General features: G+C 38.7%; 1 protein-coding gene across 4 annotated transcripts; it reads right to left on the bottom strand.

Moving 5' to 3' along the window:
• Positions 1 to 413: 413 nt before the first annotated feature.
• On the bottom strand, positions 414 to 27,897 carry LOC138735361 (glutamate carboxypeptidase 2-like). Of its 4 annotated transcripts, none has more exons than XM_069883315.1 (19): positions 27,773 to 27,897; positions 25,578 to 25,686; positions 22,619 to 22,805; positions 21,751 to 21,852; positions 17,909 to 18,034; positions 15,422 to 15,608; positions 13,856 to 13,949; positions 13,231 to 13,329; positions 12,276 to 12,361; positions 11,160 to 11,279; positions 9,951 to 10,033; positions 9,625 to 9,688; positions 8,961 to 9,028; positions 6,845 to 6,936; positions 5,964 to 6,054; positions 4,908 to 5,172; positions 3,666 to 3,747; positions 2,087 to 2,179; positions 414 to 1,048 (listed from the first exon to the last, which is right to left on the bottom strand). In XM_069883315.1, exons 1-19 carry the CDS (start codon positions 27,888 to 27,890, stop codon positions 859 to 861), a joined length of 2,256 nt encoding a protein of 751 aa, XP_069739416.1. In that variant the 5' UTR covers positions 27,891 to 27,897; the 3' UTR covers positions 414 to 858. The 4 variants fall into 4 exon arrangements, 3 of the variants coding, with proteins under 3 accessions (XP_069739416.1, XP_069739417.1, XP_069739418.1); XM_069883316.1 differs by lacking the exon at positions 27,773 to 27,897 and adding an exon at positions 26,400 to 26,433; XR_011339712.1 differs by having other exon boundaries at positions 1,002 to 1,048; positions 5,062 to 5,172.

Genomic DNA, 27,897 nt, shown 5'->3' with positions numbered 1-27,897 from the left:
TGCCAGAAGAGTAAGCTTCACACAAAAATCAGAAATACAGACTCTACAAAGATGGCAATAATTTGGTATTATTTCAGACTAAGGACATGACGAATTTTCTTTGCTTCTAGTCGTCTTCTTATTAAAAATGCCTTGATATAGACAAGGCATAGCAGGGGTAGATTTGGAATAAACAAATACAAGTAGGTCTTCATCTTGAAAGACATATTTTGTGAGATGATTATACATCTGACAAGATGTATCACCTTGTCTTCACTCCAGTGTCTACAAGGCTTCTTCCTCAAATTCTATTTGCAAACAGCTGCAAATTTCAGTATGTGAAAAGAAGAACACCATGGATGAGTATTCTGGGCTGCTGCCCAAAACTTGTTTTAATCATTATACATCACTCACAGAGCATGTGACAGTGATTCTTTGTGTAAAAGGAGAGCTGAAAGGGCTATCTTGGAGTAAAATTTTGCAATTCCAAGGTAAGTAACAAAAATTCAACAACAAAATTAGAAACCTACAGAAACATGAAATTACTTCTGGTTTTCTAATGCACTATGAGTAGTGCTATAATAATGAAGCTAGCAAAATTCAAAGCTCTGAAAATAAATCCAGTGGTTAGTAATATTTAAAATATTAAGTAGAAGGAAAACATGAAACGTTTTAACTTCAGAATTTATCTAAAATCTGAGCTCTCTGAATTGAGTACATTACCTTGTTAACATAGTTAAATGTATTCCGCTTGGGTATATTATTTGCAAAGAACAAGATTTTTTAAATTTGTTTTGTAATAGTTGTTTTTAGTTGCCCTGTTTTTAAGGTTTCTTCAAACTGTCATGTTGCTTCCATTGATGATTATGTTGTTTATATTTATGCTGCTTCTTTCAGTGTTTCTGCTGCTGCCTGTACAGTGAAGGCTGCAATGGAAATCTGCCTTTTTACTTCTTCCCAGGCTTCATGTTGATCGGCTTTGTTTTTAATATCAAACATGGCATCATAGATCCCTGGGAATGATTCTCCTGCATACTTGTTATGGCTGCTTGGAGCAAATATAATATGTCTGTAGGGAAATTGAGGGGAAAAAACAACAATATTCTGCATTAGGAGAATAAACCATGATATTTTCTGAATAAAACTAATCTGGTTTTGTATCATATGTTAAATTCTTGTAGTGAAGATGTAAACTAGATTATTGTAACAATAGTAACTATAATCTATGAAGCAAGAAAATTATATAGGCTGCATTTTTCCATATGAATTCCAGAACTTTGTAGCTAAGAAGACACAAGATAAAGTTGATGGAAGTATTTTCCTTTCCCTCATTTTAGATTAAATGGAAAGATTAAAAAAAAAAAAGCCAGCTTCTTTTCTCACAAATATACAGGATCTGCAACAGATAGAGGTATGTTCTGAGGTAGCAAAGCTGATGCTTTATCAGGAGACTGTTCTCAATAGATTTTTAACCAGAAGCTATGAGACATACAACAATTGTAAATCTTCAGTTCTCTTTCTACAGTTAGTTGTAGTGGAACTTTTTAGTTGAAAGATTACTATTCTGAATTGTGCAGATTGGTAGAGGACCGAAAAGCTAGACTTGGCTTTACTATTCTGCCTCTCAAACAAGATTTACTTCTTGAACTGAATGGGAGAACTACTGAATACACTTCACGGCTGTTGAAGCACTGCCCTCTATACTGTATTTGCTAGCATTACTGTTCTGCTGTAATCAATCAAATTGTAGACACTTCAGTTATACTCCATTTCACTTTCAAATCATAATGACTTCCTAAAGATCTTTTACCATTGCAATTACCTGAACCAAGTCCAGGGGCAAAATTTTAGATCAGTTTTGAAGCCCACAGAGATCAATGGAAATGGGTTTACTGATCTTACTAGGCTTCCAGTAAGATTCTTCTTCATTCTGTGTAGTGTATCTCAACTGAAATTTCCCCTAATGTTGTTTTCCCTTTTCAGTCATTATCTGTCCTGCTTAATCTACTTTTACCGTGTTTAATAAAATCATTACAATTCCATTCTGAGACTTAAGGAATTCTCACAGGGTACTCATGGCACAAAGTGAAAAATAAGCCTTTCTTACCTATAGAATGGCCTGCCAGGTAATCCAAGAGGATCGATGAAGGCCCTTTCTAGAAACATGAGCTGATCATTTAGTGTTCTTACAGCAAGTAGGCTAAAAAGAAGAGAAGAATATGTTAGATCTCATCTCATCTCATACCCCACTGTGCACAACTCTGGATTTAAGAAGGACAGTAGATCTAAGATCTTGAAATTAAAGTTCACAAGACAGCCCATGTCAGCTAATTTGCACAACAGAATTATGCTGATCTCTACTGTGAGATAGTCTGGCTAATAATCTGGAAGTCTCTTAAGGCTGCTTTTAAAGGCCAAGGAAAAGTCTGAAAGAAGACTGAAACTTTTCTCTCATGTTGCATCTTACTCTATCTCCTTTTCAATGGGATGCTTAGGCAGACCATTCTCTTCTTTTGCATAGCAGTTTTCTAAAGACCTTGTTTTCCACAAACCCAGCCAGCTGCAAATAACTTCAATAATATCACATTTATTTTTATGTCACATCACAACATCTGAGAAACAGGAACCTTGTGATGTTGGAATCATCTTTTGAATCATCCAAGAATTGTTTTTTTTTCTGACAGCAGACTGTAAATTCCCTAGAGCAAAGACCATCTGTGTCAGTGTGCTTTGAATAGCTCCGAGTATACTACTGATGCTTAACAAATAGAAGAACTGTGAGGAAGATTATACTGAATACATGTGGGTTTGGAAGTCTACAACTGAAGTAACTGATTGCAGAGCATCAAAAGTTACTCACCAACAAAAAAGGGTAAAATTTATAGTACAGTAAGCCTGGAATAACTCCACTACTATCAGTGAATATGCTTTACATTTACATTGGTGTAAATGGAAAACAAAATTGTCTTGTTGAGTTAATGCTTAAGTTTAAGCCATATCTCAACGAAATAATTTTGCAATTGTCACATACATGTCATATGTCAGAAGTGTCATATTTTACATAAGAAATTACTGTTAACGCATTTATCTTGAAAGTTGCTGCCATTAAAAAGCTGGCTTTTCTTCACATTTAGTCTTCCATAAGGGTAAGCATATGGCTTAATGAAATTCTTCACAAGAAATGGAACATACATATATGTATATAAAAAAGGAAGTTTGGTTTCTTATTCTGGGTATCGCCTACAATGAATAAATTAAGAATTAAGTCATGTGCAAATTAGGCCTCTTGGCATAGGTCACGCGCAGAATTTTTGAAAAGCTCATCAGAAAGCTTGCTGCAAGTACAGTCATAGTACAGCTATTTATTTAGCTATTTTTATTTTGGCTATTATAGACTAATTAGCTTGGACACTTTTTGAAGCTAGCCTGGCTAGATTCCCAGTCTCTGCAGTGTCTCTGATGTCCACTAATTCAACATTTCTATGCTTAGTTTGCTAGAGTAACCAGATCCTTAAAGGCAAGACTTCATAAGGATGTATAATAAAACAAATGATTGGCCATCATTTCTCAACAAAGTTATTTAGGGGACTAAATGCAAGTGAGGACTTTGTCACCTGAGCCCATAGTACTTTATGGAGTATTTGACTGGAAGGGATTAAAAAAAAAAAAAAAAGAGTTAAACTTACTTATTGATATCTATTTGTTCCTGTCTTTCATGAAAACTCGCAGCAGCTTCTGTAAAATTCTTAACAGCTGAAAAGAGAGGATCTGGAAAGGAAGGAAGTATTAAACTTCAAATTTAACAAATCAAATTGTTCAATTTATATCCTTATCTTTCTCTGTGATTGTGACCTGTCAGTTCTCATCAAATGAAAAATCTAATGACCCCATATTCCTACATTAAAAATTATGTAATTCTGCATGAACACTTGCCTTGGAGGCAATAGAAATCAGTATTTCTGTGAATATCATTTATCATTTGCTACTTGAAGCACGTACAGAAATACCAAAAACTAGAGTACAGATTGCCACAACCAGGCTGTTCAGATAGGTTTGGGATTTTACAAATCTCAACAACCCGTCCTTTACTGGTATGCCACTCCACACAAAGTTTTGAGAAAGATTTCCTGTGTGTATGTGTGTGTGCATGCACACACACACACCTGATATTGGTCATTAGCAGCCAAGTCCTAAATATTCATACTATATAATTTTGCCAAAAAATATATAGGCCTCTGAGGCAATAGGCATATTTTTAATCCCTGTAACATGAAATAAAATTTCACATGCCAGCATGAGATCCCTATTGCAGCATAGGGAAGAACAATTCCTGCCTGACCAAGCCCCAAGGCAAAATTCTCATAATGCTTGCACCTGCCATCATGTGCCCATAACCTGAAATAAGAGAAGTTCTGACTGGATGTAAGCAGAATCTTTTTCCCTTGAGGACAGTCATGAACTGTGGTCCAGAGAAGTTCTGTGGTCTCTGTCCTTGCAAGTTTTCAAGACCAAATGGAATAAAGCTCTGAGCAACTTGAAATTTTACCCTGCCTTGGACAGGCTGACACAGGTAAGTCCTGAGGTTCCTTCTAACCTGAATTATCCTATAGTCCTATGATTAGTGTTGGACAGAGAATTGTGCAAAAAGCTGCAAAGCAGTGTGATGATTTTTTTTTTTTTTTTAGGGACCAAGACAAAGATATCTTGTTGCTAACATCAGTGAGCCATGCCAGGTCACAGAATATACAACTGTGTTAGTTCTACTTGGAAGCAGCATAGTCTCTACAGAGTCTCTAAGTGACAAAACAGTCAAATTCCAAACTTTTGGAGGGTGTGGCTATTTTCACTTTTTCATGACTAAGACATACATTAAGATAAGACACTGCTAGCACTAACAGAGTAGGAGTGCAATGAAAGACTGTACGTACCAAAGGACACGCTGTATGTTGCGAGCTCCTCTTCATGATTCCTTGACAAATTATAGATGATCTGAGCATAGTTGCTCACAGCTGATGCATAATCTCTACAGTCGAAAGGAAGAACAACGGAGTTGGCCAGTTCAAACACCAGCCCTCCCCGTACCTGAGCTACTGTCAGATGATTCTTGAAAGTGGGATCATAAAACCTCTCCACAAGTTCATAGGTTTCATAGACACTGTGGTACACTGGATAGCTGCTGTATTTTTCTACATTCTGAAACAAACAAACCCAAACAAAACCCTTATTCAGCTCTGGATACTTCAGCTTTGCTTGAAAACCTTGCTGTGCAATTCAAGGCACTGAAAAGTTAAGTGTTTAGGTCACCCTAATCCTATGTAGCCACTACAGTCAATCATATCAGAACTGCTCAGTGATGGCTCTCTCAGACATTGACCTATGATGAATAGTCATTTGGAGATGTCTCTCTCCACTGACCATATACAGAGCCTAAAGAAAGTAGTTCAGAACAGACATAACTTTTAGTTGGCTAAATTAAGGTGAAATTGCCCTTTCTCTTTTTGCTTGGATCCCAGCAGTAAAGTGTTTCTGCCTTTGGGTATGCCTTTTCAGAGGCAAAGGCCACATTGAATAGATTACTCCCTGAATATTTCTCAGTTAGTGTCATCTCACAATATGCTCTGGAGTCAAACCCGTATTTTCCATAAAACATGAACTGTTTTGAATTCAAAGCTTCATAAGTTATTTCAAATTACTCAAAAGTCATCATAAGCCATTCATAAGCCTTAATCAACCACAGGTAAATTTGAGCCCATCCATTTACCCTGAGTAAAGGTCCTTTTGCTTGACTGATACCAAGCTGACCATTCCTATTTACTAGATATTGTTGTTGTAGCAGCACATAGAGTCCTAGTAATGGACTAGGACTCCACTCCTGACACACCAAACTGAACTACTGCAAAAAGCTGGCAGTCTAAATAGGTCAATTAGAGGTGATATTATGCAGCAGTTACAGAGGAGATAAAATTACAAAGACACAAACTTACCCAATTTTTACTGTAACGTGCTCTGCCTGAAGCGATGCCAAGACGTTGGAAAAAGACTTCAAAGTCATTGCCAGAACCCAGTTTATTTATTCTTTTAACAAGAAAGAGGAAAATGCCTTGAGTGACAATACTTAAAGTATAAATTTAGTTTGCTTTGAAGTACTGTGACAATTATCTACTCCGCAGTTACAATCACTGGACGGTCTTTCCCTAGTATGCCACTTCTGTTAATACACCATGAATTGCCTGTGACCCCTACATCACATGTACCTCATCGATTGCATTCACAGAGGAGCAGAGTCATCATTCTCAGGGTCACAGAAATCAAAATTGCAAAAGCAGAGTTTAACTCATTGTCTTGAATCACTGAGAACACCCAATGACTTCCTGAACTTCCACTATCCCAAACTCTCAACTAGGAGAAATCACAACAGTACCAGTATGGCTCCATGGAATAAAATCAGGGTTTGAAATGATATAAAGAAATCGTAGTAAATTTGAAGGACAGTGTCATCCCACCTAGTGCACTCCCCAGCCACCTAAACTGAGAGGCCTTCCAGAGACTGGAAGCAAGTGCCAGTGAAAGCTGCTGTGTTAGCATATTGTGTGCCTGCCTCTATTTCGCCTAAATCCCTATAAACTACACGAAAACTTTACTCTTCATATATAAAGCCTCCTATTCATACTAAAAAGACAAGTTAACAAAACTGTTGTTCAGTAGTGTATCAGCTGCAATCAATAAAACTCTGAAGTTTATCCCAGCTGAGAATCCCACCATTTCTTTTATGTGATCAGTTTTATAACTGGGTATTTCTTTTAAAGCCACACTCTTCAAATGATAATAACTTCTGGTATATTGTTTATTTTCTTTTGTCACTGACCTGGGGACCTCTTTATGTTCTCTTGACGGATTTTTTTTATACCAACTCTCATAAAGAGATTTTCCTTCAAATCCCTCATCAGGACTTGGTATCTAGAAGAAGTATATCGTATAAAAAGACAAACGATACAATTTTAAATGTTACCAAGCAATAAATCTACAACCTGTCATCACATAAAGTCTATGGCTTAGGACAATGACTAAACCACAATCTTCAGTTCCTCAGCCTTTCAGCATTTCCATTTTAACATTTCAAACGTTAAAAAATGTTCAAATTTTCTAGAGGAATGGTTTCTTTGCTAAAAATAGGCAGACAATTTTAGATAGAAGAAGACACAGGGAAAGCAAAACATTTAAAGTCAATATTTGCATTCTGATATTTCTTTATGAGATTTGCAGCCTTTTAATTTAAACATTCAACAAGAAAATCCTTCACAAAGCCAGAACTTTCTATTTCATTTTGTCAGGAAATTTCAATTTTGTCCTATTATAACTCAAAACTGTTTCTACCTTGTGTTAGTTCACAAAAATTATTTTCATGGATGCAGCAGTAACCTTAGAAGGGCAAAGTGTACAGTATTGGTCATCACAGCGGCTACAAAGGTGTACAAATCAAGTAATAATCATCCTAAAGTTCATATCTATTACTCTCACTACTTTCCAGATACCTGAGCAGGTTAAACACTGTAAGTATCCTTTCATCTTTTCTTTTTATCAGTGGGCTGCTGAGTTTATTACATTTAATCTGTTAAAGATTATTAATATCTATTCTATTATTAATATCTGTATCTACTATTTAGGAATTGCTGCACAACAGGAATCATAAAACTAATATATTTGAATTTTTGGTCTCAAAGCTAAATGTTCATAGAACAGTATTAGCAGCGTTAACACTTTTTGCCATAGATTAATTTTGGATGGGATCACAGGCGGACCTGCTTCCTGATCAGCTGGCAACGAGCTATGGTTACATACATTCATCTGCTTTTGTTTCTGCTCCCCAGAACACGCAGAGTTACACAACCATGTTTACTGGTATTTACCTTAATATTTTAACAATGCTTCTTAGTGTCCACACTGAGGCTCCATTGACCTGATTTTCTGACTGTTCTGAACACCTGCACTTAACACAGGTTACCATGGGAACTGCAGGTGATCAGCTCTTCTGCAGTTCAGGACAGAATTATCTTTATCTGGGCAACTAATTTTAAAACAGTTAAATTTTACTTGTTGTCTTTCAGTTGCCCCAAAATGATTACACTGAGTTACTACATTTGCTTTACTTTTGTATCAGGGCAATGCCACCTTCCAAGAGATAACCCAATTACTGACGCTGACAAAAACAGATGACACTCTCTCTCTTTCTATGTATATATATATAGCAGATGAAGACAGTGTAGTAGATCCATGGTACATATATGGTAGTTGAATGTACATTGTATATACACATATAAAATGCACACATAGAAGACTAATTAAATGTTCATGCTTTAATACAGAGGTACAGAAAAAGGAACAGAAATAAAAAGTCTGTAGTGCCAGCCTCTAAGACTCACTCACAAAGCAAGGAACATCTTACATTCAAGATGGTGAGATTATTTCCTGAAAAAGGTCCCTACGTTTTAATTTTGTGTGCCACACAAATATGTGAGAGCATCATTGTCAGAGCCAATTAATATTGAACAGTTTACACTGAAGCTGAGCATGTTGATCAAACCTGCCATATCATGCTGAAAACAACACTGTAGCAAGCCTAATTTATTTCCCTGCCTAAAGTGAGTCAGGGTCTTCCACTACCATGGGCACCTTAGTAGTTGGACTGGTTTGTTCTTGTTTCTGTCCTCTGATTCATGGCATTTTTTCATTCTTTTGACGTTAGAAGTAACACTTTCACAGGAGTTGAAAAATCCCATAATCATAAATAGATAGTATTTTAAACTTAGAAGCTTGAAATCCCTTTGCTACTCCTGGGAAGAAGATCTAGTCACACAGCTACTGACTGAAAAGGTATACTGCAGTTGGAAAAGAAAGAAACTCTGACACCATATTTTATGCAGAGAATCCCATCCACTAAGGAAGCACTGAATATGCTGGCTAAAAATTTCAGGTTGTATTACCTCTTTAGTCAGACTGTACACAAGCCTGTACATCAATGGTGAGCAATCCACTCGTAGTGTGTAGTTTCCTGAAAAAACAGGAAAAACCAAGTTCTACTCAGGAGAAACCTCATGCCATTATTTGTTAATAAAAAAAGAGACTAGAGAGCTACACTGTCCACAAGGAACAAGTTGATTCTTCTTGTACAAGAGCTCTTTGATCTTGTCAGCACATTTTTTATTGGCTAGGAAGAATTACAGCCCAGCTTTGAAGCAACAATTAAGAGCTTATGTCCCTATGTTTATTACACACGTTTATTACACACAGCTGACTAAAGAGTTGCCATTAAACTGCTGACAGGGACACAACACTGCTTGTCCCTTTCCTGACTTCTGAAACAGTGTAGTTACTGTAATGGACTCCTTCCTTCAAGTAACAGGAATAGTGTTTGATAGGAATGGTTGGACTCGATGATCCGGTGGGTCTCTTCCAACCTGGTTATTCTATGATTCTATGATATTTAAAGATTCTGAGTCATGATTTCCCCCTGCATCTACTCCTGAACTAATGAAACAACATTATCATATTGAAGGTCTTATGGATCTTCAAGAGAAGATGCCTCCCAGCCCAGTGAGTTGTATATACCATTACTATTCCTGTCAAACACAATTCAAAACTCTGTACCTTCAACAGAGGAATCTGCATTGATATAAGCCACTCCTCGTGCTTGTAATATTTTGGCATTTTCCTAAGAGAAGGAAAAGAGCATAAACTTATTTCTCCTGAGAACTATCTCCCCATCCACAGAAGTAACAGCTGTTTCAGGGAAAGACATCACATACCGCAAGAAGCCATATATTCTTGGTAGTTCAATAGGAAACTCAAGAGAGCGTGTATGTGTAAGTAAGGAAGAGAGAGGGAGGCAGAGAAAGAATAAGTGTTGTTTTCTGGTACAAATATCTCAAAGATCCACCACTGTGAATGTTTCTCTTTGAACACTACTGGTTTACCTCAGCCCATTCTGTCGATCCCAACAAGCCAAACTCCTCTGCATCCCAGCTTGCAAATATCACTGTTCTCCTTGGCCTCCATCCTGCCATAAAAGACTATGAAAATTGTATTACAGAAATAAAGACTGCTTGTTACATGGCAACTAATGTGAAAACAAATGTCATTTGACGGGGGAAGGGCTCATCTTTCATCCTGATCTGTGAAAAAAGCAAGCTTTTTAACTATGTTTTGCTGTGCTCAATTCAGTTCACATTGTATACCAGTGTCTACTTTGACAGAAATGTGTTTGGCAAGTTTTCATATCTACCGCTGAACTTCTCTGACTTGTCTCTCACATGCCAGATTTCAAAATCTAAGGAATTCCCTGCAACTTTGACAGATCACTTTCTAAACAAAGGTATTTAACTTGAAGCTCTGCATTCAATTTAAACCCAGGTCAAACGTAACAGGCTTTATTGCCTATTGCCCTGCCTCTGTATCTTTGCCCAGAGTTTACTTTGAGGCTACTGGAACCTTTTCTTCTTTTGTTCCCCCTCTTTTGGTTTTTTTTCTTCCTTTTGGAAATGGAAAGAAAACTTAATGTCAATAGGGTTAAGGTAGGCGAAGAAAGCTCTTCTAGCACCATATTTGAGTTAAGTCAGAACTTCTTGCCATGGGATGTCAGATAGGGAGACAGGATTTGCTCTGACAGCAGCAGAAATGTGGTACAGTTGACATTTGTTCCTATTCTAATGTAACTGAGTATTTGTAACCATTACCTACTACTACATTTGCACGGCTCATTCTCTGCATCACACAGACATGCTTTACTTATATTTGGGTCTGTCCCTAAACTATAGTCAAGTGCTGAGAAGGTTCTCAGTGTTGCCCTGATGAAGCCTTGATCAGTCCACACAGCAATTTTATAGGACCATTGAAACATCCAGCCTGACCAGCCTCAAACAGGCAGTAATCAATTGCACTTAAACATCTTACTTATTTCAGTATCCCTCAGTGTGTGTTTTGTTTTCCTTTAAGTGTACTTTCACTTGAGCAGAAGTACGCAAATATACCAAGGCTGTAACTGGAAATAATTAACAGCTGCAGAGCAGCATACTTATCAAAAGATACACATGTTTGATTCTAATCATATACTTAAATCTCAGAGAAATCAATAGGTACTGCTGAGAGCAGTGAATTTGGTTTGCTTTATTCTTCCATCACATTACCTTTCCTTTTCAGTTTTCCAAAGCTCCTCACAATCTCATGAACCACAGCTGCCCCACTTTGAGGATCAATGCCACCAAATACCCATGAATCACGGTGACCTCCCAGGATGACATACCTGTCTAGAGAAATTAATGATGAAGGTTTACTTACGAGATTTTTCCTGCCACAGACATGTTAATTGGAAGCAATTTCTAATTTTCCATGTACATATCAGGCAACAAAGCTTAATAGTTTATAATATACATGATAGAAAGGCAAAGAACACTTTAAATCTCCAAAGACATTTCTTCTGCATTTTCAGCCAGTGCTAAAGAATTTGTCAAACACAATAACTTGATCCCGTAAGACTTAAAACCTTTTAAATTCCACGTCACAGCTATTATTAGAAACACAGCTATCTTCTAAAGATAAAAGCATCTTTCCATATTTTACAATACTGTGTTTCACAGTAAAGCTGATCCTCTAATTATATTTGTACAGCATGCCAACTCACAACAATAAGGTGTGTTGATTGCAGTATTTCTCTGAATATATATATATAGTCAATCATAAAAACAGTTGTCCAAATCATGACAGGTAAGTGATTAATAAGGTCTAAGTCAGATTAGATCTCTGTGCTTCTATAATATGGTTAAGAGTTGTGTTACAGGCAACAGGGAAGTGCTGTAGTTACAAGTTAAATGATGTTAGCATCATCCTATGGATGTCTATATATCTGTTTATTAAGGGTTTAAAATCACACTGGTTACAGCAGGCTAAGACAGACAAAAAGTCAGTAATGGTGGATATGATGTCTTCAGATGGAATGCAAAATCCATTCTCGTGTTAGCAGAGAAGAATATCCACTTAAGAATACTCTTTCAATTGTAAAGTTACTTGCCTGAAGACAAATATTCCTGTCCGGTTATAACTCCCTCTTGAAAATCAGCATTTACAGTGAAAGTTCTGACATGCCCTGAACCATATGAAAGCTGGTGCAATAAATACTTCAACACCAATGACCATGTAGTGCAATATTTCAGAGAAAACAATATTCTTTGTTTCCCCCTTGTAAGTACGAAGTGCATGCAGAGGTTACTGCACGCCCGCATTACACTGAAGACGAATTACTTTACCTGGTTCCAGTGTGCCTCTGATGGTACCAATCACATTGTAAATCCTTCTTACTTCATTGTTGCTATGAATGTGCATTTTTACCTTTCTAGTGCATTGGGAAGAAAATGAAAGGAAAAATCCACTAGATTAGATAATATAACATATTGACATCTTTCAAGAGGATACAATATAAACTGTAAGGAAAACATTTGGGCCAAATTTACCCTCTATTAGACCAAAGTAAATCTCAAAAGATTTCAGCGTAGGTTTTTTCTGGATTTATACTTGTGCAACTGAGAACAGCATTTAGCCCTTGAAAGCTATGTACAGTTACTGATGTCATGAAGATTTATATGGATAACAGGCTCAGAACTCTAAGTTCAAAGATTTTTTTGCTAGCAGCTAGTTTTTAAATTTGGAAAAGTGACCAAACAATGAAAACCACCTAATGTTAAAAAGGTAAATAGTTCTAATCATCTAGAGCTTGGTGCAAATCAGAACTGACTCCAGCAAAATCAATGCTGCACCTCAGGCAGCAGAAAATCAGACAACCTGAGTTGCATCAAGAGACTTTGTTTATTCACCACATAACTGGAGGTGCAACAACTCATCCTCAAGGGTTGTCTGTATATTTTTCAGGAAGAATTTTTCACGTTGTCTGACTAAGAAACAAATTCAGCTCTCAAAAAAAAAAAAAAAAAAGTCTTACCAATAGTTTGTCAAAGCCTAGATGCTTTTCAAATGAAACTGGTTCAAGACTACCTGGAAACCTGGAAACTAAAGCAATTCAGTCATACCCATCCAATCAAGATGTAAATCTACTGAAGTTTTGCACTGAGAGCATTTCAGCCCAGGAAATGGTCATAATCAAAATAATGATATATAACCCAAACTAATCTACCTTTGGTGAAATTCTATTCCTCCTCCAGTTTTCCTCTGAGCCCAAGCAAGCTTTCCTTATGAAACAAAACTGACCTTGTAGAATAATTTGTGATGAAGCCTGGACCAATGTTGTAAGAGACATTCAAACTTCCTTTCCAGCTAGTATGCGGTGGTGCATATCCGCCCATATTACTATTATGAAAAGAAAAAAAACATTATTACTTACAAACATCTTATCAAACACCAAACACAAATAAGGAACCGGGAACCACACTTTGTTAGGTCCCAAGCGCACACAGATCACAGTGATGGTCTTTACCTTAGATAATTTATACTACAAGCTTCCACAGGAGAATAATCTGTGGCAAATATGTCTATCCCCAGACAAATTAATTACTTCATTTGTAGTCTTTTTCACAAGACAGGTATCATGCCACCCTCAAAAATTTTTGCCTTTAATCCTGCTGAGAAACACTTTTATAACTTCTGTATACATGATTAATCATGATATATTACAGATTATCCTTTCCAGATCACTCTGCACATAGCTGGTATGTAGTAATTACCTCTTACAGAGAACCTAATGACAGACAAACATATACTGTTTCAACAGCAACAGTAGAAGCACAGTGCAAAAGTCTTTTCCCTTTCTTTTCAAATACTCTCATAATTTTCAAAAAACAGTCTGCTTAAAATTCCGTGTCTCCCATACACTTACCGCAGTAATACCCCAGCATCGTGATAGCCAATAGGATGAACTGGAATTTTTGGGAGACCTACACCACTGGCTTTGTCTAATCGGTAGGTGTATTCTGAAAGCAGAAGACAGATATTTTCATGTTTACAACTCTCAGAAGGAACTGTACAGTTTGTAGCACAGTCCTAACACTGTAGTCGGGGATAATCATTTCACTTTCCTCAAAGCTAGGCTCACATTTCTTCAGTGATTTCATTCTTTATGCTCTATCAACATGTTTCCAGAAAGAAACTAAGAAAGATTCTTTTAGTCTTGCATTTAGAAAAGGCTGGAAATTTTAAAATTGTTTGCTTTTTTGGCACTGAAATACATGTAGGTAGAACTATTTCTTTCCATGGGAAGGAACTTGAAGACTAAGCCACAGAGAAAGAACAAGAGCAAAGAGGGATCCCGTAGTCTGATGCTTGGAACATTCAGCTTGGAAATAAAAAACTGTTGCCAGCTGATAAGAGATGCAGATAAAAACTTACGCACTGGGCTAATGAATATTCTGGTTTGTTTTGCTGTTTTTGTGAAGTCTGCTTTGCTCTCATGGAGCTTAAATACAAATAAAGTGTTTGCGTTGGTTTTGGTTTGCTCTTCTTTAACAAATGAGAATCTTCATTCTCACAATGTGGACAAAATTTCAAGATTTGATGTTTGCAAGCCAGCAGGTATGGAAAAGAATAGTTTCCTCCTTAACACAACATTCACATGGACCCTTGTTGAGGGAAGCAGACAAGTATTCATCTATGAGACTCCTGACTCTAGCATGAGGAACCAGAAATTTTCTTCTTGCTCCTGCCATGCTGCTGTTGTGAACACGTGTCCTCTTCCAGCTCAAGCTGTGTTGGCTACAGGTAACCTTCCCTGTCACAGAGAGTGCTGCTCTTGAGGTGACTGCCTCGCCCAGACATCCTGGTTCCAGCGCTGGCCTGAATGGTTCTTAATGCATTTCAGCTAAAATTATCTGAGTCAAGTGCTAAAAGAAACAGCTTAGGCAGAGCTCAAATAAGCTGCCAAGGAGGCATGAGGAAGGTGATGAACCAGTGGGGAATAGTCATCTTTTCAGGAGCCTCAGCTGCAGCCAGGTGTCATGACTCCCAACACGAAAGTTTCCAGAATTACCAGTAGGGACTCCTGTATAAGAAAAGGAGCTCAAATCCCGCAGAAAGGAACACTACAAAAGCAAAGAAACCTGTGAGCTACACAGGCTGGCTCCTTGCTAACTTACTGATGAGAAGCAGAAAGAAAAGACTAGGGTTTCAGCTATCAAATACTTGTGTCATGACCTCTGGCTAGCCTGGGTATGTCTGTGAAGTTAAGCAGCCCAGCACTGCACTGAGTGGCTCCCTTAACATCCTCTCATTTTCTCTCATGCACCATTTGCAGAGGTGCCCTACTGACATTAAGTCCAAAGCTGCTTATTTGAGGAACATATAGACCAAGAAAAAAAAGTGTTTTGTTCCTAGGGAAAGAACATCCCCATTACCTTCCCCACCATTCCTGAATCCAGACCCTCAGAGCACGACTCCTCACGTTACTTACCTTTTGCAGGATAACCTGGTGTCAGAGGATCCCCCGCCCCATTCAGGTTTAATACATTTCCACGCTGGGCTCCTCCACCTGGAAGGTTCCAGCCATTTGGATAGGGATCTACTCCTGAGGCGCAGTAGTCAGCAGGGTCAGAGTACAGAATAACTCCCTTGGCACCTGCCGATTCAGCATTCTTCACCTGCAAAGCACATCTCCAGTCCCTGTCTCTTTACAGCTTGACACAAGTTCAAGAGGCAAAAGGAGGTATTATAAATTACAGTGATTATTCCTCAGGGCCTTTTACAGAGCTTGGGCTAAGTAGGGCCCGTTAAGTGTCTCATATCATAACATTTCCTGAAAATAAATATGCAGATATCAGGCTCCATAAGAAAATAAGATATTTGCTGTTCTTCAGAATTTAGTTAGGAGATAACTGCAGTAACATTGAGTCCAGCCCTGTTCAATGTCTTTATCAATGACCTGGATGAAGGCATCGAGTGCACCCTTAGCAAGTTTGCAGACGACACTAAGCCGGGTGGAAGCGTTGATCTGCTGGAGGGTAGGGAGATTCTTCAAATGGATCTGAACACGTTGGACCACTGGGCTAAGACCAATGGCAGGAGGTTTAACAAGGCCAAGTGCCGGGTCCTGCACTTGGGGCACAACAACCCTATGCAGTGCTACAGACTAGGAGAAGTCTGGCTAGAAAGCCGCCTGGAGAAGGACCTGGGGATGTTGGTTGACAGCGACTGAACGTGAGCCAGCAGTGTGCCCACGTGGCCAAGAAGGCCAATGGCATCTTGGCTTGTATCAGAAACAGTGTGACAAGCAGGTCCAGGAAGGTTATTCTCCCTCTGTACTTGGCACTCGTGAGACCGCATGTCAAATACTGTGTTCAGTTCTGTGCCCCTCAGCACAAGAAGGATGTTGAGGCTCTGGAGCGTGTCCAGAGAAGAGCAACGGCGCTGGTGAAGGGGATGGAGAACAAGTCTTATGAGGAGCGCCTGAGAGAGCTTGGGTTGTTTAGCCTGGAGAAGAGAAGGCTGAGGGTAGACCTCACTGCTCTCTACAGCTACTATGAGGTTGTGGAGAGCAGGGATCTGGCCTCTTCTCCCAAGTGGCAGGTGACAGGACAAGAGGGAATGGCCTCAAGCTCTGCCAGGGGAGGTTCAGGCTTAGCATCAGAAAAAAATTTTTCACTCAAAGGGTCATTGGGCACTGGAACAGGCTGTCCAGGGAGGTGGTTGAGTCACTTTCCCTGGAGGTATTTAAAACATGGGTGGATGAGGTGTTGAGGGGCATGGTTTAGTGATTGATAGGAATGGTTGGACTCGATGATCCTATGGGTCTTTTTTGCAACCTCGTGATTCTGTTCTGTGAACATGGAAAATACCCTTCACAGTATTACTGCATAGCCTGAGTTTCTTTTCTGTCCTCCAATTCAATATTGACTATTGAAATGTCTGCAGCATGGATGGAAAAAAAAAATGTAACACATTGATGCAAACATCTTTCAGTCAGTCATGTATTCATTTTATTTACCCTAAATGACCTCCTAATGTATCTCAGAGTTTAGACTACAAAGAAAAAGTGTTATTGGAGAGTTCGAAAATGTCTTTGGGTGTGAGCAAGCCTAACTCCAAAGAGGTCTGTTCATTAGGCTTAGGCTTATTACAGCAGAGGGGCTGACCTGCATGCTGTTTTGATTTTAGAAAAGTCTTCCCATGAGAATTTATTATTGTATGATCCTGGCTGGTGGAGAGCGAGAGAGAGAAAATATATGTCAATCTGACATCCCAATCCATTTTGCCACCAGGTAAGACAGTGATTCGTAGTTATTGAGTGACAGTTAATCCTCAACAGTTTTATATTTGGATATTTTAGTTTAGAAATACCATGGCATTTTTTAGGAAACACACTACTTGCCTTCATCCTCTATCCCATTCTTGCATAACATTAGGAAGTTGGAAAATCACAGTACGGTTATCAAGATTTTACACATTATTAGGTACTTTCCCGTCAGGCCATGTAAATGTGCAGAAATCTGTAGTTTAAAAACATTTATATGATACAGACATTGAATAAACAAATACAGAACTTACAATAACCTGCATGTAGTTACAGTCTCTGCCTGATGGACAGAAACTATTATAAAGAAATCCAAAGCAGGCCTCTTAAAGCACAGCTGAACCAATAGGGAAGACAATCTAGTGCAGAGTTAAGATACCCAATAGTGACAGAAATATTTTGGAACAATTTATAGCATGCAAATGTATATAAAAAATACATATTTTCCAACTTATTTAATTCTATACTATAGATGTATTATATACATATCAAATATGTATTTTATATGTCCTACTAAAGAAACATCTTTGAATGCATGCCTATGAAAAACTCAGTTACATGAAAATCTCCTGAATACTTCAGGAATGTGTTTCAGTCTCTTGAAATCAACTGAAGGATGGCACAAGTAACATTTTTATATAGAGGCATTACCTTATTCCCTCTGAAGATCTTCCCATACCTGGCGATAACAATCTTTCCTGTACAGTTAATTCCCATGTCACGTTCTAGCTTAAAGAAGTCCTCGGTGCGGCCATAATTCACATATACTAGCTCACCCTGATAAAAAAGGGTAGAATTTGAAACAAGAATGTCAATGAGCATGTCAAAAGGACAATGTAATCTATTAAGAGAATAAGCTGGGAACAACGAGCTCCAGGATTGGCTTTGGTATGAGTTCAAGCTTTGATCATGAGGCCATTAGGTAGACAAGTGACTTCTGATGAATTTAGACCCCTGCTACCCAAAGCTGCCAGATTTTGTCCTCAATGGAGAATGTTAAGATATGACTTGCGAATCAGAAAGTTAAAGTAAGTGCTCAGTCTATGGCATTTACTTCACTTCATATTCTGTTTAAGCTGTAATTGTCCTTGGATAGCTGGACATATATTGAACCCAGACACTACAGTAAATATCAATTCTACTTTGCACAGTAAGAGTAATCTGAATTATGCCAACATCCGATGAAATTCTCAGGACTTGATTTTCATTGAATACAGCAGAAGCTACAACTAGATGACTGTCACAATAAATACACCTTGCACACAAATGAAGTATTCTTCATGACTGTGCTTCATCGACATAATTCAGTATTTGGTGTGTGCCTCATCGTCCTTAGTGTCAGTAACCTAAAGGTTGTGTGCATTGTCTTATAAGGTCCAACAGTACACACCATAGCCAGGGAAAAGTTGAGAACTAACCCTTTCCAGGAGACTTCACCCCAAACCTGTTTTGAAAGTCTATTTTAGGAAGGGATAAATTACCCTCTGGATACACCTTACATTGATTATACCTGTGGCACAGTCATTTTGACTGTACTGGTTTCATCAGTAACCCGCTCGATTTCTAATTCCTTCTTAAATTAAGCAAAATCAATTCAGTTAGGATAAATTCATTAAATAAAAAGGACTATTTAAATAAGGCAAACAGTTTCACATCTATTAAGTTTCAAGTTCTCTCTGTTCAGAGAACAATTAATAAATGTATGGATTACTCTTGGGGTAGCTTTTCTGAATTTAGAGAGCAGTTTTCCCTTTCTGTAAAATCAAGTATAACTACGGAAGTTAAGCAAGTTCTTACAGTCTATTTAGATTAATCAGAGGGGGAATTTCTTCCTCCATATTAACCTAATTTCTTCAGAGTACCTTGTACAGAATACCTACATTTGTAGGTTATTGGGCTTTTTTATGAAAAATACAAAACCGAGGATTTCAATAGTTTGACTTACATAGTTGCAGAGTTGCAATTATAACAACTAATAGCAACCCATTGGATTCTCACATTCAGGGCCCCTGTTCGATGTTAACACAACAGTAACATTTTATGGTAAAAACCTGTTCACATTTCACAGGGCTTTTAAAATAATGTCTTTGATTAAATAAATGCCATCATTTAAAGAAAAGAACACTTCTGATCTTTAGAAGAAGCTCTCATAACTATATCTTATATAAAGTATATCATCTGTATTCATAGCATTTTTCCAAGTGTTGCAGAATAATTCATATTTATTCAATCTCTACATCTCCGAAACTACATTGAAAGCTATTTATTTGAAGATTCTGGCAATATTCAATATATTGCATAGTAAATCAGGCTTTCTTAATTAATTTCTTTTAGCATTTCTGAAAATTCTTCATCTTCATTTTCATTAACAGGAATAAGAAGTACACCAATGCAATAAATTTCTCATTAGACCATTATGACAGTTATGGATCATCATTTCCTAGTGATACGATTAAATCCCTCAAGTACATGGAACTATTACAAAATATAAGCTTTAGGAATGTAACATAGACTCATAAAATGTTTTGTCTGTGCTGTTTTAGCAAAGTTAAGAGATCTCAAGCACACCTCTTACTTGTGACCACCATTAACTAGATGAGAGTATTTTTGCAGTCACTTAAAAAGGAGGTGAAGAGCAGACTTTTACCATCATTTATGATGCTAATGTTCTGAACCACTATTACTACTACTGACAGAATGCGACTTCACTACTTTACTCTCTGTTAAATATTTCTGTTAAAAGAAGTTTCTGCTCAAAACTTAACTTTTTTTCATCCATCAGTTTATTGGGATTTAGTTAGAATACACCACACAGAAGAAACAAACATTCCTAACAATCTATATGAGATGAGGATGTATTCCACCTTCCACCTACTGAGAACCTGAAATGAGTGGAATCTACTTGAAAATCTCTGCAGGGCCTCACTGTACCAGGCAAGTAGCCACTATCCCACTCTGACAGTATTTAGCCTTCAAAACACAGTCACTGTCACTTATTTTTAAAAAAAAGCTGCAGGAAAAAGTAATAGAGCTAGCAGCACCAAACTGTATTTCCACAACTCCCTCGTTAAAGCATTCACCCAGAAAATGTGAGCACTGCATTCTTGGACTCTCAGTACGAAGAGCTTTGCTACATTTCTCCTGATTTCCAAAAAGGGGGCCTACTTGTGAAACTATAGTTAGCCTGGGATGCAAATACTTTACAGCATTCTGCCTTCACTGACTCAGAGCTTTATGCAGGAATCATTCACAAAATTAGTAAGCAGAAAGATATTTGGCAAGTTCCACATATCTCTCTCCACAGCTTAGTTCTGGTATGTAACAGAATAGCTTTTAACACAAAATACATACGCAGGTGTGGGAGAACTCTGAAGAGCTCTGAACCACTGAGTATTCCCACTGCTCAGCTATATACATGTTCCCTGATTGCAGTACAGGTGCAGACAACTGCTCACTGGAGAACGTTATTGCTATCAGCACTAGTTAGGTACCTGGAGCTTTTGTCAAAGTATTATGCAATAAAGTGAACATAAACCTCATATTTGAAAAGACAATCTGTCTTATTTATTGGTTTTTTTTCAGAAAAAAAGCTCTTATATTTAATTAAAATAAAATCTTCTTCTAAAGAAGGAAGCTGCAACTTTTAAAACTTGTTTCAGAGATTGGACCAGATGACCTCCAGAGGGCCCTGCCAACCTACAGTCTTCTATGTATAGACAGGAAAGATACTAAGAACAACAACAAAAAATTTCTAATCTTACGAAATATTAATGGAAACCGCTAATGGATCAAAGGATAGGAAACTCCTGTTACACAGGCCAGCTTTATAAAAGGAAGCCTGTCAGCTGGTACCGTCTGTACAAGAAGATGGCAAGGATTAGTGTAAAGCTCAGATCACAGCAACACTTCTACCACCAGCTAGAAATGCTAGCAAAAGCCATTTTCAGGCATACTACACACGGCACAGTTCTACCTGCCAGTATCAGCCTTTGGCAAGCAGCATTTTGAAAATGAAGTTGTTCATTTGGCTATGTAAATATAAGAATCTTACTTGTTCACCAGGGTGGGAAACAAGGGTGCATAGTCACAGAATAAGCTTACAACAGCAAACATTCAAGACTTATTACCATTTTTTTAGGAAAATATAAATACAAAATCCAGTTCTAACTCAAACTAGACAAAAAAAATTAAACATATACGTATGACTGCTCAAGTTGAACTTTACTCCATTGTAAAACTCCCAAATACATCAGAGCTAGGACACCTTTCTAACTGGTGACATGTCAGATTTTGAACTAAAGTCTAAGACACAGGAATTTCAGATTATTCTATATCACTCTATACTATTCTGTGCCATGCTATGCTACAGTATGCAATGGTATTCCATCTGTTCTGTTTCTATTATTTCTATTTCTGTTTCTATTATTTCAGTTCCTACCTGTATTTCTGTTTCCATTTCTATTTTTACTTCTTTTACTATTTTAATATGTTACCTCAGGCATTCCTTGGGCTGAAAAAGCACTGTAAGGTGGCACCACATCTCTAACAGCTTCATATCCTGGAGGAGGAGGCTCAGACAATGATGTGTTGAAAATCTAGTAGGGAAGAAGAAAAAAGTAAAACCAGGCAATATGAAAAAGAAGCACTTCCTACTGAGTCACATTTCACATGTATTTAAAGGACTCTAGTTTTACAACCCTAGAGTGGCCAAAACTTAAGCAAGCACTGGACATCCCTTTCAGTATGCAGATTCAATGCTTGACTTCCTCCCATCTTCACTCTTCACAGAGAATCTCACTTAAATGAGCACACAGTCCCTTAAGGTGGTCTCAGTACCACCGATAAAAGCAGGATATATTGTAGCAGTAAAAAACACATGCATTCTCCTCTTCCCCGCAGCTTCTCGAACACTTGAGCTGCTCCATAATGAATTGATGTTACTTGTGATAATACATCTTGAGGTCTAAGTTTTAATCTTCAAGAAGCTGAATTTAGCATTATCACTGATATTATATGATGAAACATCATAAATAGTAGTGCTGATCATAGATGCTTTCCTCTTTCTGAGTAAAAGAACAATTTCAAAACAATTTAATTACATAAAGTAATTACCATACATAATTCTCATTTAATCGATGTGCCAGTATGCTATACAAGTCAGGGTATTTAATAGTATTTCTAACACATAAATTAAGAAATAACTATACAAAATATAAGAGGAAAGTGGAACCCCTGATTTCCTTGAGTTTTGGATCAGGTCCAACACCATCAACAAAACCAAGTATAGTTTTCCTTCCCAGACTTCCCAAGTGTATGAAGGTAATTTTGTTCCCTGTTTGCAAAAACTTGTATTTTCTGTACCTCATTTCCATGCTCATCAATTATTGAGATGTAGTTTGGCTTAGCAGCATCAGGGTAAGAGAGCAAAACATCATAATGAACCAGTTGAACATGATCCAAACCAAACTCCTTCCATTCAGTTTGGACTTGCTGTGCCAGATGTAGATTCTCCTTTGTTCCTGCTAGGTGAGGAAGCCGTGTGAAATTGCTGGAGAAAAAGAAGGAATGAGTCAGGATCAGGCACTGCAGCTCATAATCAAAACTCCTCTTAGAAATGAACCAGATGTACCTGGGCTAAATAACAACCTGGACTCCTCTACATCAATTCTTTTGCCCATCTTGTATGCGTATAAGTTGGGGTAAATGGTTTTGGTCTGTCCTGATTATCACAGGTGCTTGCACCTTCCTCAGAGTGTGGTTTAGTAAGAATGGCACAATTATATCAGCTGTGGGATCTTGTCTTCCCTTTACTCAGTGTCTTCTGGGTGACCTTAAGCAAATCAATCCTATGCATAATGAGACCAAACTTCTTTATGACGCACTAAAAAAAATTGAGTATACTTATCTCTGCATATTCCATTTAGAAATGTGCATCATTACTCTGATCCATACAGTTAATTAACTGGAGATTCTTCTTGTATCCCACTTTAATGAATTTTGGCACAAAAATTCACTTTGAGTGTGTCTTGTTGGCAAATAAGAAAGAGTGAGTTCACCATGGCTTACAAACAAGGAACAGAAAACCTCAACAGCTTATGACTTAAAAGTCATTCAGAGTGAATAACAAGCACTGAATGATACCATAAATAGTGAGCAACCCACTGCCTGAAAAAAACATAAATTCTCTAGACCATTGAGAGAGGCCAGTGGTGCAGTGAGCTGAAGAAACTCCCAGCTGCATGAAGTTGTCATCATGATCTCCTCATCCTGTCACAGGGCCATGCCATCAACACGCCACAGAAGCATGTGCTGTACCAGCTGGTGTTAACGAAGGAAACTGGATCTTCAACAAGGAAGGGGTAATAAAATAAGGAAAACTTTTAATTCTTGAGTTCCAGTAAAAACAAAGTCATCAAACAAAACACTCTGAAAGAATTACACACCTCTGCTTTGTAACGAATACTGCTAGATAAAACCATGGTCCTCTGATAATGTCAATATCCAGTACCAACACTGTGCTAGAAATCCTTGTTATGGTGACAGTACCATTTTCTAGATGACACACATAACCGAGAGCAGAGTTATGTGTTTTTGTTAGAGACAATTGCTGTTTTCTGTAAGAGTTAGGCATGTTTTCCTTAAAATTTGACTTATGCAATAACATTCGCCTGTACTATATTCCCATTTAACTGCATATTGTGGTTTTTTTTCATTTCCTCTCTTGACTGCTTGTACTTGTAGTTCTGAGTAGCGACAAAGTGTCTGCCCTATTTCACTGCAGAATTGGCCCTATGACAGTAAAAGGAAGTACAATGTTTCCTGTTGGCATAGACACAGGTTGTTTAGATGGCAGAAAGCAGTCCTCTTACAGAGCTGTTTAACAACAGCTGACATTGTAGGAGCCAAAACACAGGTTAAGACTGTAAAAAATCTTCTTAGTTTTCAATGTTTATACAATCCAGGACATGGCTGTTCTAGAGTAAAGAGAATATACTTTCCAGGTAATTTATTTGCAACAGCTTGTGGCAAGTGCACTTAAAATGAAAGAAGTGGGATTGCCAAAATCTTATAAACTGAAAATGTATTTTTAGTAATTTAGTTTTGTATCAAGATACAACTTCATGCTACTTAATCAGGCTGGGAATTTAAAGCAAACCTGAATTTGCTGATCACTTCCAAAATAACTGATATTCTAACACTTTTTTTTTTCAACAGAAAGTAAATTTCTATCAATAAACTTCGACTTTTGGTCTAGGATTGACTGAAATAAATACAGCTTTTAACAACTACTACACTCTCCTAAGAGAAAAATAATCTGCTTACAAGATCTCTAAAATAAACAAACAATAGTGCATCAGTTTTCTTATTGTTAAAGCTTCTAAGTTACAGAAATTAAGAAATCAATTAGATTAGTTAAACTGTAACAGAATAAAAAAGCCCCTTGTATTGTCATCTTCCATTGTTTGAATTTTCAGGAACAACTGTTAGCAGGTTTGCTTTTAGGATTTAATAAAAGAAATGAGTACATTTAAAATCAACTAATTCAAGCAGTAAAAGTTAGATGAGAGGAAAAATTATTGTGGAAAATAACATAGTGTTGAAAAAGGCTCTAAAGCTTTAAGACTATTAGATGTATATCATGAGCAGTGGAATGCGCTGTTGGCTGACTAGCTGGTATCTAGTATGTCTGTTGTAGCTATCCACTGTGCAGAAGGAGAGAGCACTGAGATCTATCTTCCCTCACGAAAATAAGGTCAGAATGGTGACAGATGAAAACATACATTTGGTCACTGTATGACAAAGTGTAAAGAGAGAGTAGCAATAAGATATTACAGCTTAAGTTGTAGGAAGAACTAAAGGCTTGAACACTGGTATGGTTTTCTTCTCTTTTACACTGATATTCCATTCAATCTCTCCTGATATAAGTTCATTCATACAGCCCAATTTTAAGTGAATGTTTTCACATAAAAACCGATGTAAAATAAACAGGGTGGTAGTCTAAAAACAGACACAGAAGAGAAAGGCTGAACCTTCATACTGTACATGCACTCACCGAAGGCTGAGCAAGAGTTTAGTTTAGTTTTTAGTTACTTTAAGTATTGAGATTACTGATCAACTCAACTGTTTCTAACACAAACATGAATGAGAGAAGCTGGGATGAACTGTTTTGTCAATCACAGCTCACTGGGACAATTAGATAAAAGCTATGGCTGAGAACCTGTACACTAGCCTCTGTTTGGTAGCATCCTTGGGCTGCTTTCTGCTTGGATTTTCTTTTTTTTTTTTTTTTATTTGACTCATTAGTCTATACATTGCTTACTGAAGAAACTGCTTGATGTTTTCAGCTTTCATTTCAGCCATAAATGCCGCCTTCACATTCTCATAAGGACTCACAGATGTCTTCTTTTCTGTAGGTTTTGCAAACCAGCCTGTACAACACAGCAAAATATGACAGTAAAACCACCAAAGTAATATCCTCATAACACACACCATTTCTCTTCGGTATCACCACAAGATTTTCACTGCGTATTTTGCAATCGTCTTTACCTCAGCACAGACAAGCAGCCACAAACCAATACAGGCTGCACAGTGATGGCAGTGGCAGTCATCCACACAGTAAGAGAACTTCTTTACTTAGGTGGATATCGAAGGGAATGAAATAATATGTTATATTTATTCAGCAGTTATTCTACTGTAGATGCTAAGGAGACTTATCTATCTTGCTTTAGCAGCAGAACACCGTGCTGTCACTCATTTCAATCATATCTGTCGCCTCAGTAATAAGGCAGCAGCTCTACAAAAAATGCACAGAAACACAGACACCCTTGGTAAGGAACAGATGTCTTCTAACTACTTTCTCACCCTCTGGTCTGTCTGGCTCTTATTCTGGAATCCTTCTCTTACTGTGCTGGCATTACCAGAGTAAGTGATGAGAGGAACACCTGGCTACAAATACAGTGTTTCTGACATCTTTTTTTTTATTATTTATAAGTCAGAGATTGGACATATTCAGAGCAAATGCAGCAGCAGTTACATAGGTAGTGCAAATGAGCGCAGCCCTGACTGGTGGCCCAGTGAAAGGTTCTTTTCACATAAATAATTCAGTCAGGGTGTCCCAATGGCATGAATCACAAGTACATACCAAAAGGCATTTCAAAATACAAGTGGCTCTTTTGTTTTCCTTCCTCCTCCAAACTGATCCTGATCCATCTGTGAAGCAATGAGGAGGGAGGGAGGGAGGGAAAATCTCTTGTGGCAGCAAGTGCCAGGCCTCCCTGCCTGGGCCAAGCAGGAGGCGGAACAAGAAATTCATAGAACCATAGAATGGTTTGGGTTGGAAGATACCTTAAAGCTCATTCAGTTCCAACCTCCCTGCCATGGGCAGGGACACTCCCCACCAGACCAGGCTGCTCAAAGCCCCATCCAACCTGGCCTTGAACACCTCGAGGGATGGGGCATCCACAACTTTCCTGGGCAACCTGTTCCAGTGTCTCACCACTCTCAGAGTCAAGAATTTCTTCCCAATGTCTAGCCTAAATCTTTCCCCCTCCAATTTAAAGATATTCCCTCTCATCCTATCACTTCAAGCCCTCGTAAACAGTCCCTCCTCAGCTTTCCCGTAGCCCCTTCATGTAGGAGAAGGTCGCTATAAGGCCTCCCTGGAGCTTTTTCTTCTCCAGGCTGAACAACTCTCTCAGCCTCTCCTCGTATGGAAGATGCTCCAGCTCTCTGATCATCTTCGTAGCCCTCCACTAAACCCATCCCAACAGTTCCATATGATTTTTACTTTGGGAATTCCAGAACTGGACACAATAGTCCAGGTGGGGTCTCATGAGAGCGGAGTAGAGGGGCAGAATCCCCTCCCTCGACCTGCTGGCCACACTTCTTTTGCTGCAGCCCACACCCCTGCTGCCATCAGGCTCCTCAGCCCTGCATTTACACTTCACCCTTTCTGCTTTGGGCTGGTGCAGCCCTGAGGCAGCAGAGCCGAGGGTCCCATGTCAGTCTCCTCCTCACAAATCCTGCCGCTCTGCTATTGCCCGTAGCAAAATGACTTGATTGAAAAGGAAACTGGAAAAAAAAAAAACACCGAACCAAAACATTCTACTTGCATGTCTGAACCGACAGTTGGACTTGATGATCTCAGGGGTCTTTTCCAACCTTTTCTATGATTCTACTCTATGAAAAACAAGCCCCAAAGCCACTCTCGATGGCAGGACCACTTCTGCGGAGAGGCCAGAAGTGCCAGGAGGGGGCAGGAATGCCAGGAAGGTAAGAAATGCCACGAGGAGCCACAAGTGCTAGGAGGGTCAGAAGTGCCAGGAGGGGTCAGAAATGCCAGGAGGGGCCGGGAATGCCCGGAGGGGTCGGGAATGCCCGGAGGGGTCGGTGGCTGCGGGGCAGGAGGGAGCCCGGTCTCTCCCGTCCCCGGGCGCTGGCAGTTCCCCCGCGTCCCCTCCCGTCCCCGCGGCGGGCAGGGCGGCCGCAGCGCTCCCCGCTCCCCGCGCACTGTACCGAGGAGGAACCCGAGGAGGACGAGCCCCGCCGCCGCTCCCAGCACGGCTGCCCAGCGGCGGCCGCTGGCTGCCCGGGATCCCCGCGGCTCCGCCAGAGCACCGAGCGGCGCCCACATCGCGGCC

Source organism: Phaenicophaeus curvirostris, chromosome 1 (assembly GCF_032191515.1).
Source record: "Phaenicophaeus curvirostris isolate KB17595 chromosome 1, BPBGC_Pcur_1.0, whole genome shotgun sequence".
Classification (NCBI taxonomy): Eukaryota; Metazoa; Chordata; class Aves; order Cuculiformes; family Cuculidae; genus Phaenicophaeus; species Phaenicophaeus curvirostris.
Note: the sequence above shows the minus strand (reverse complement) of the source record. Positions and strands in the feature narration are given on the sequence as shown.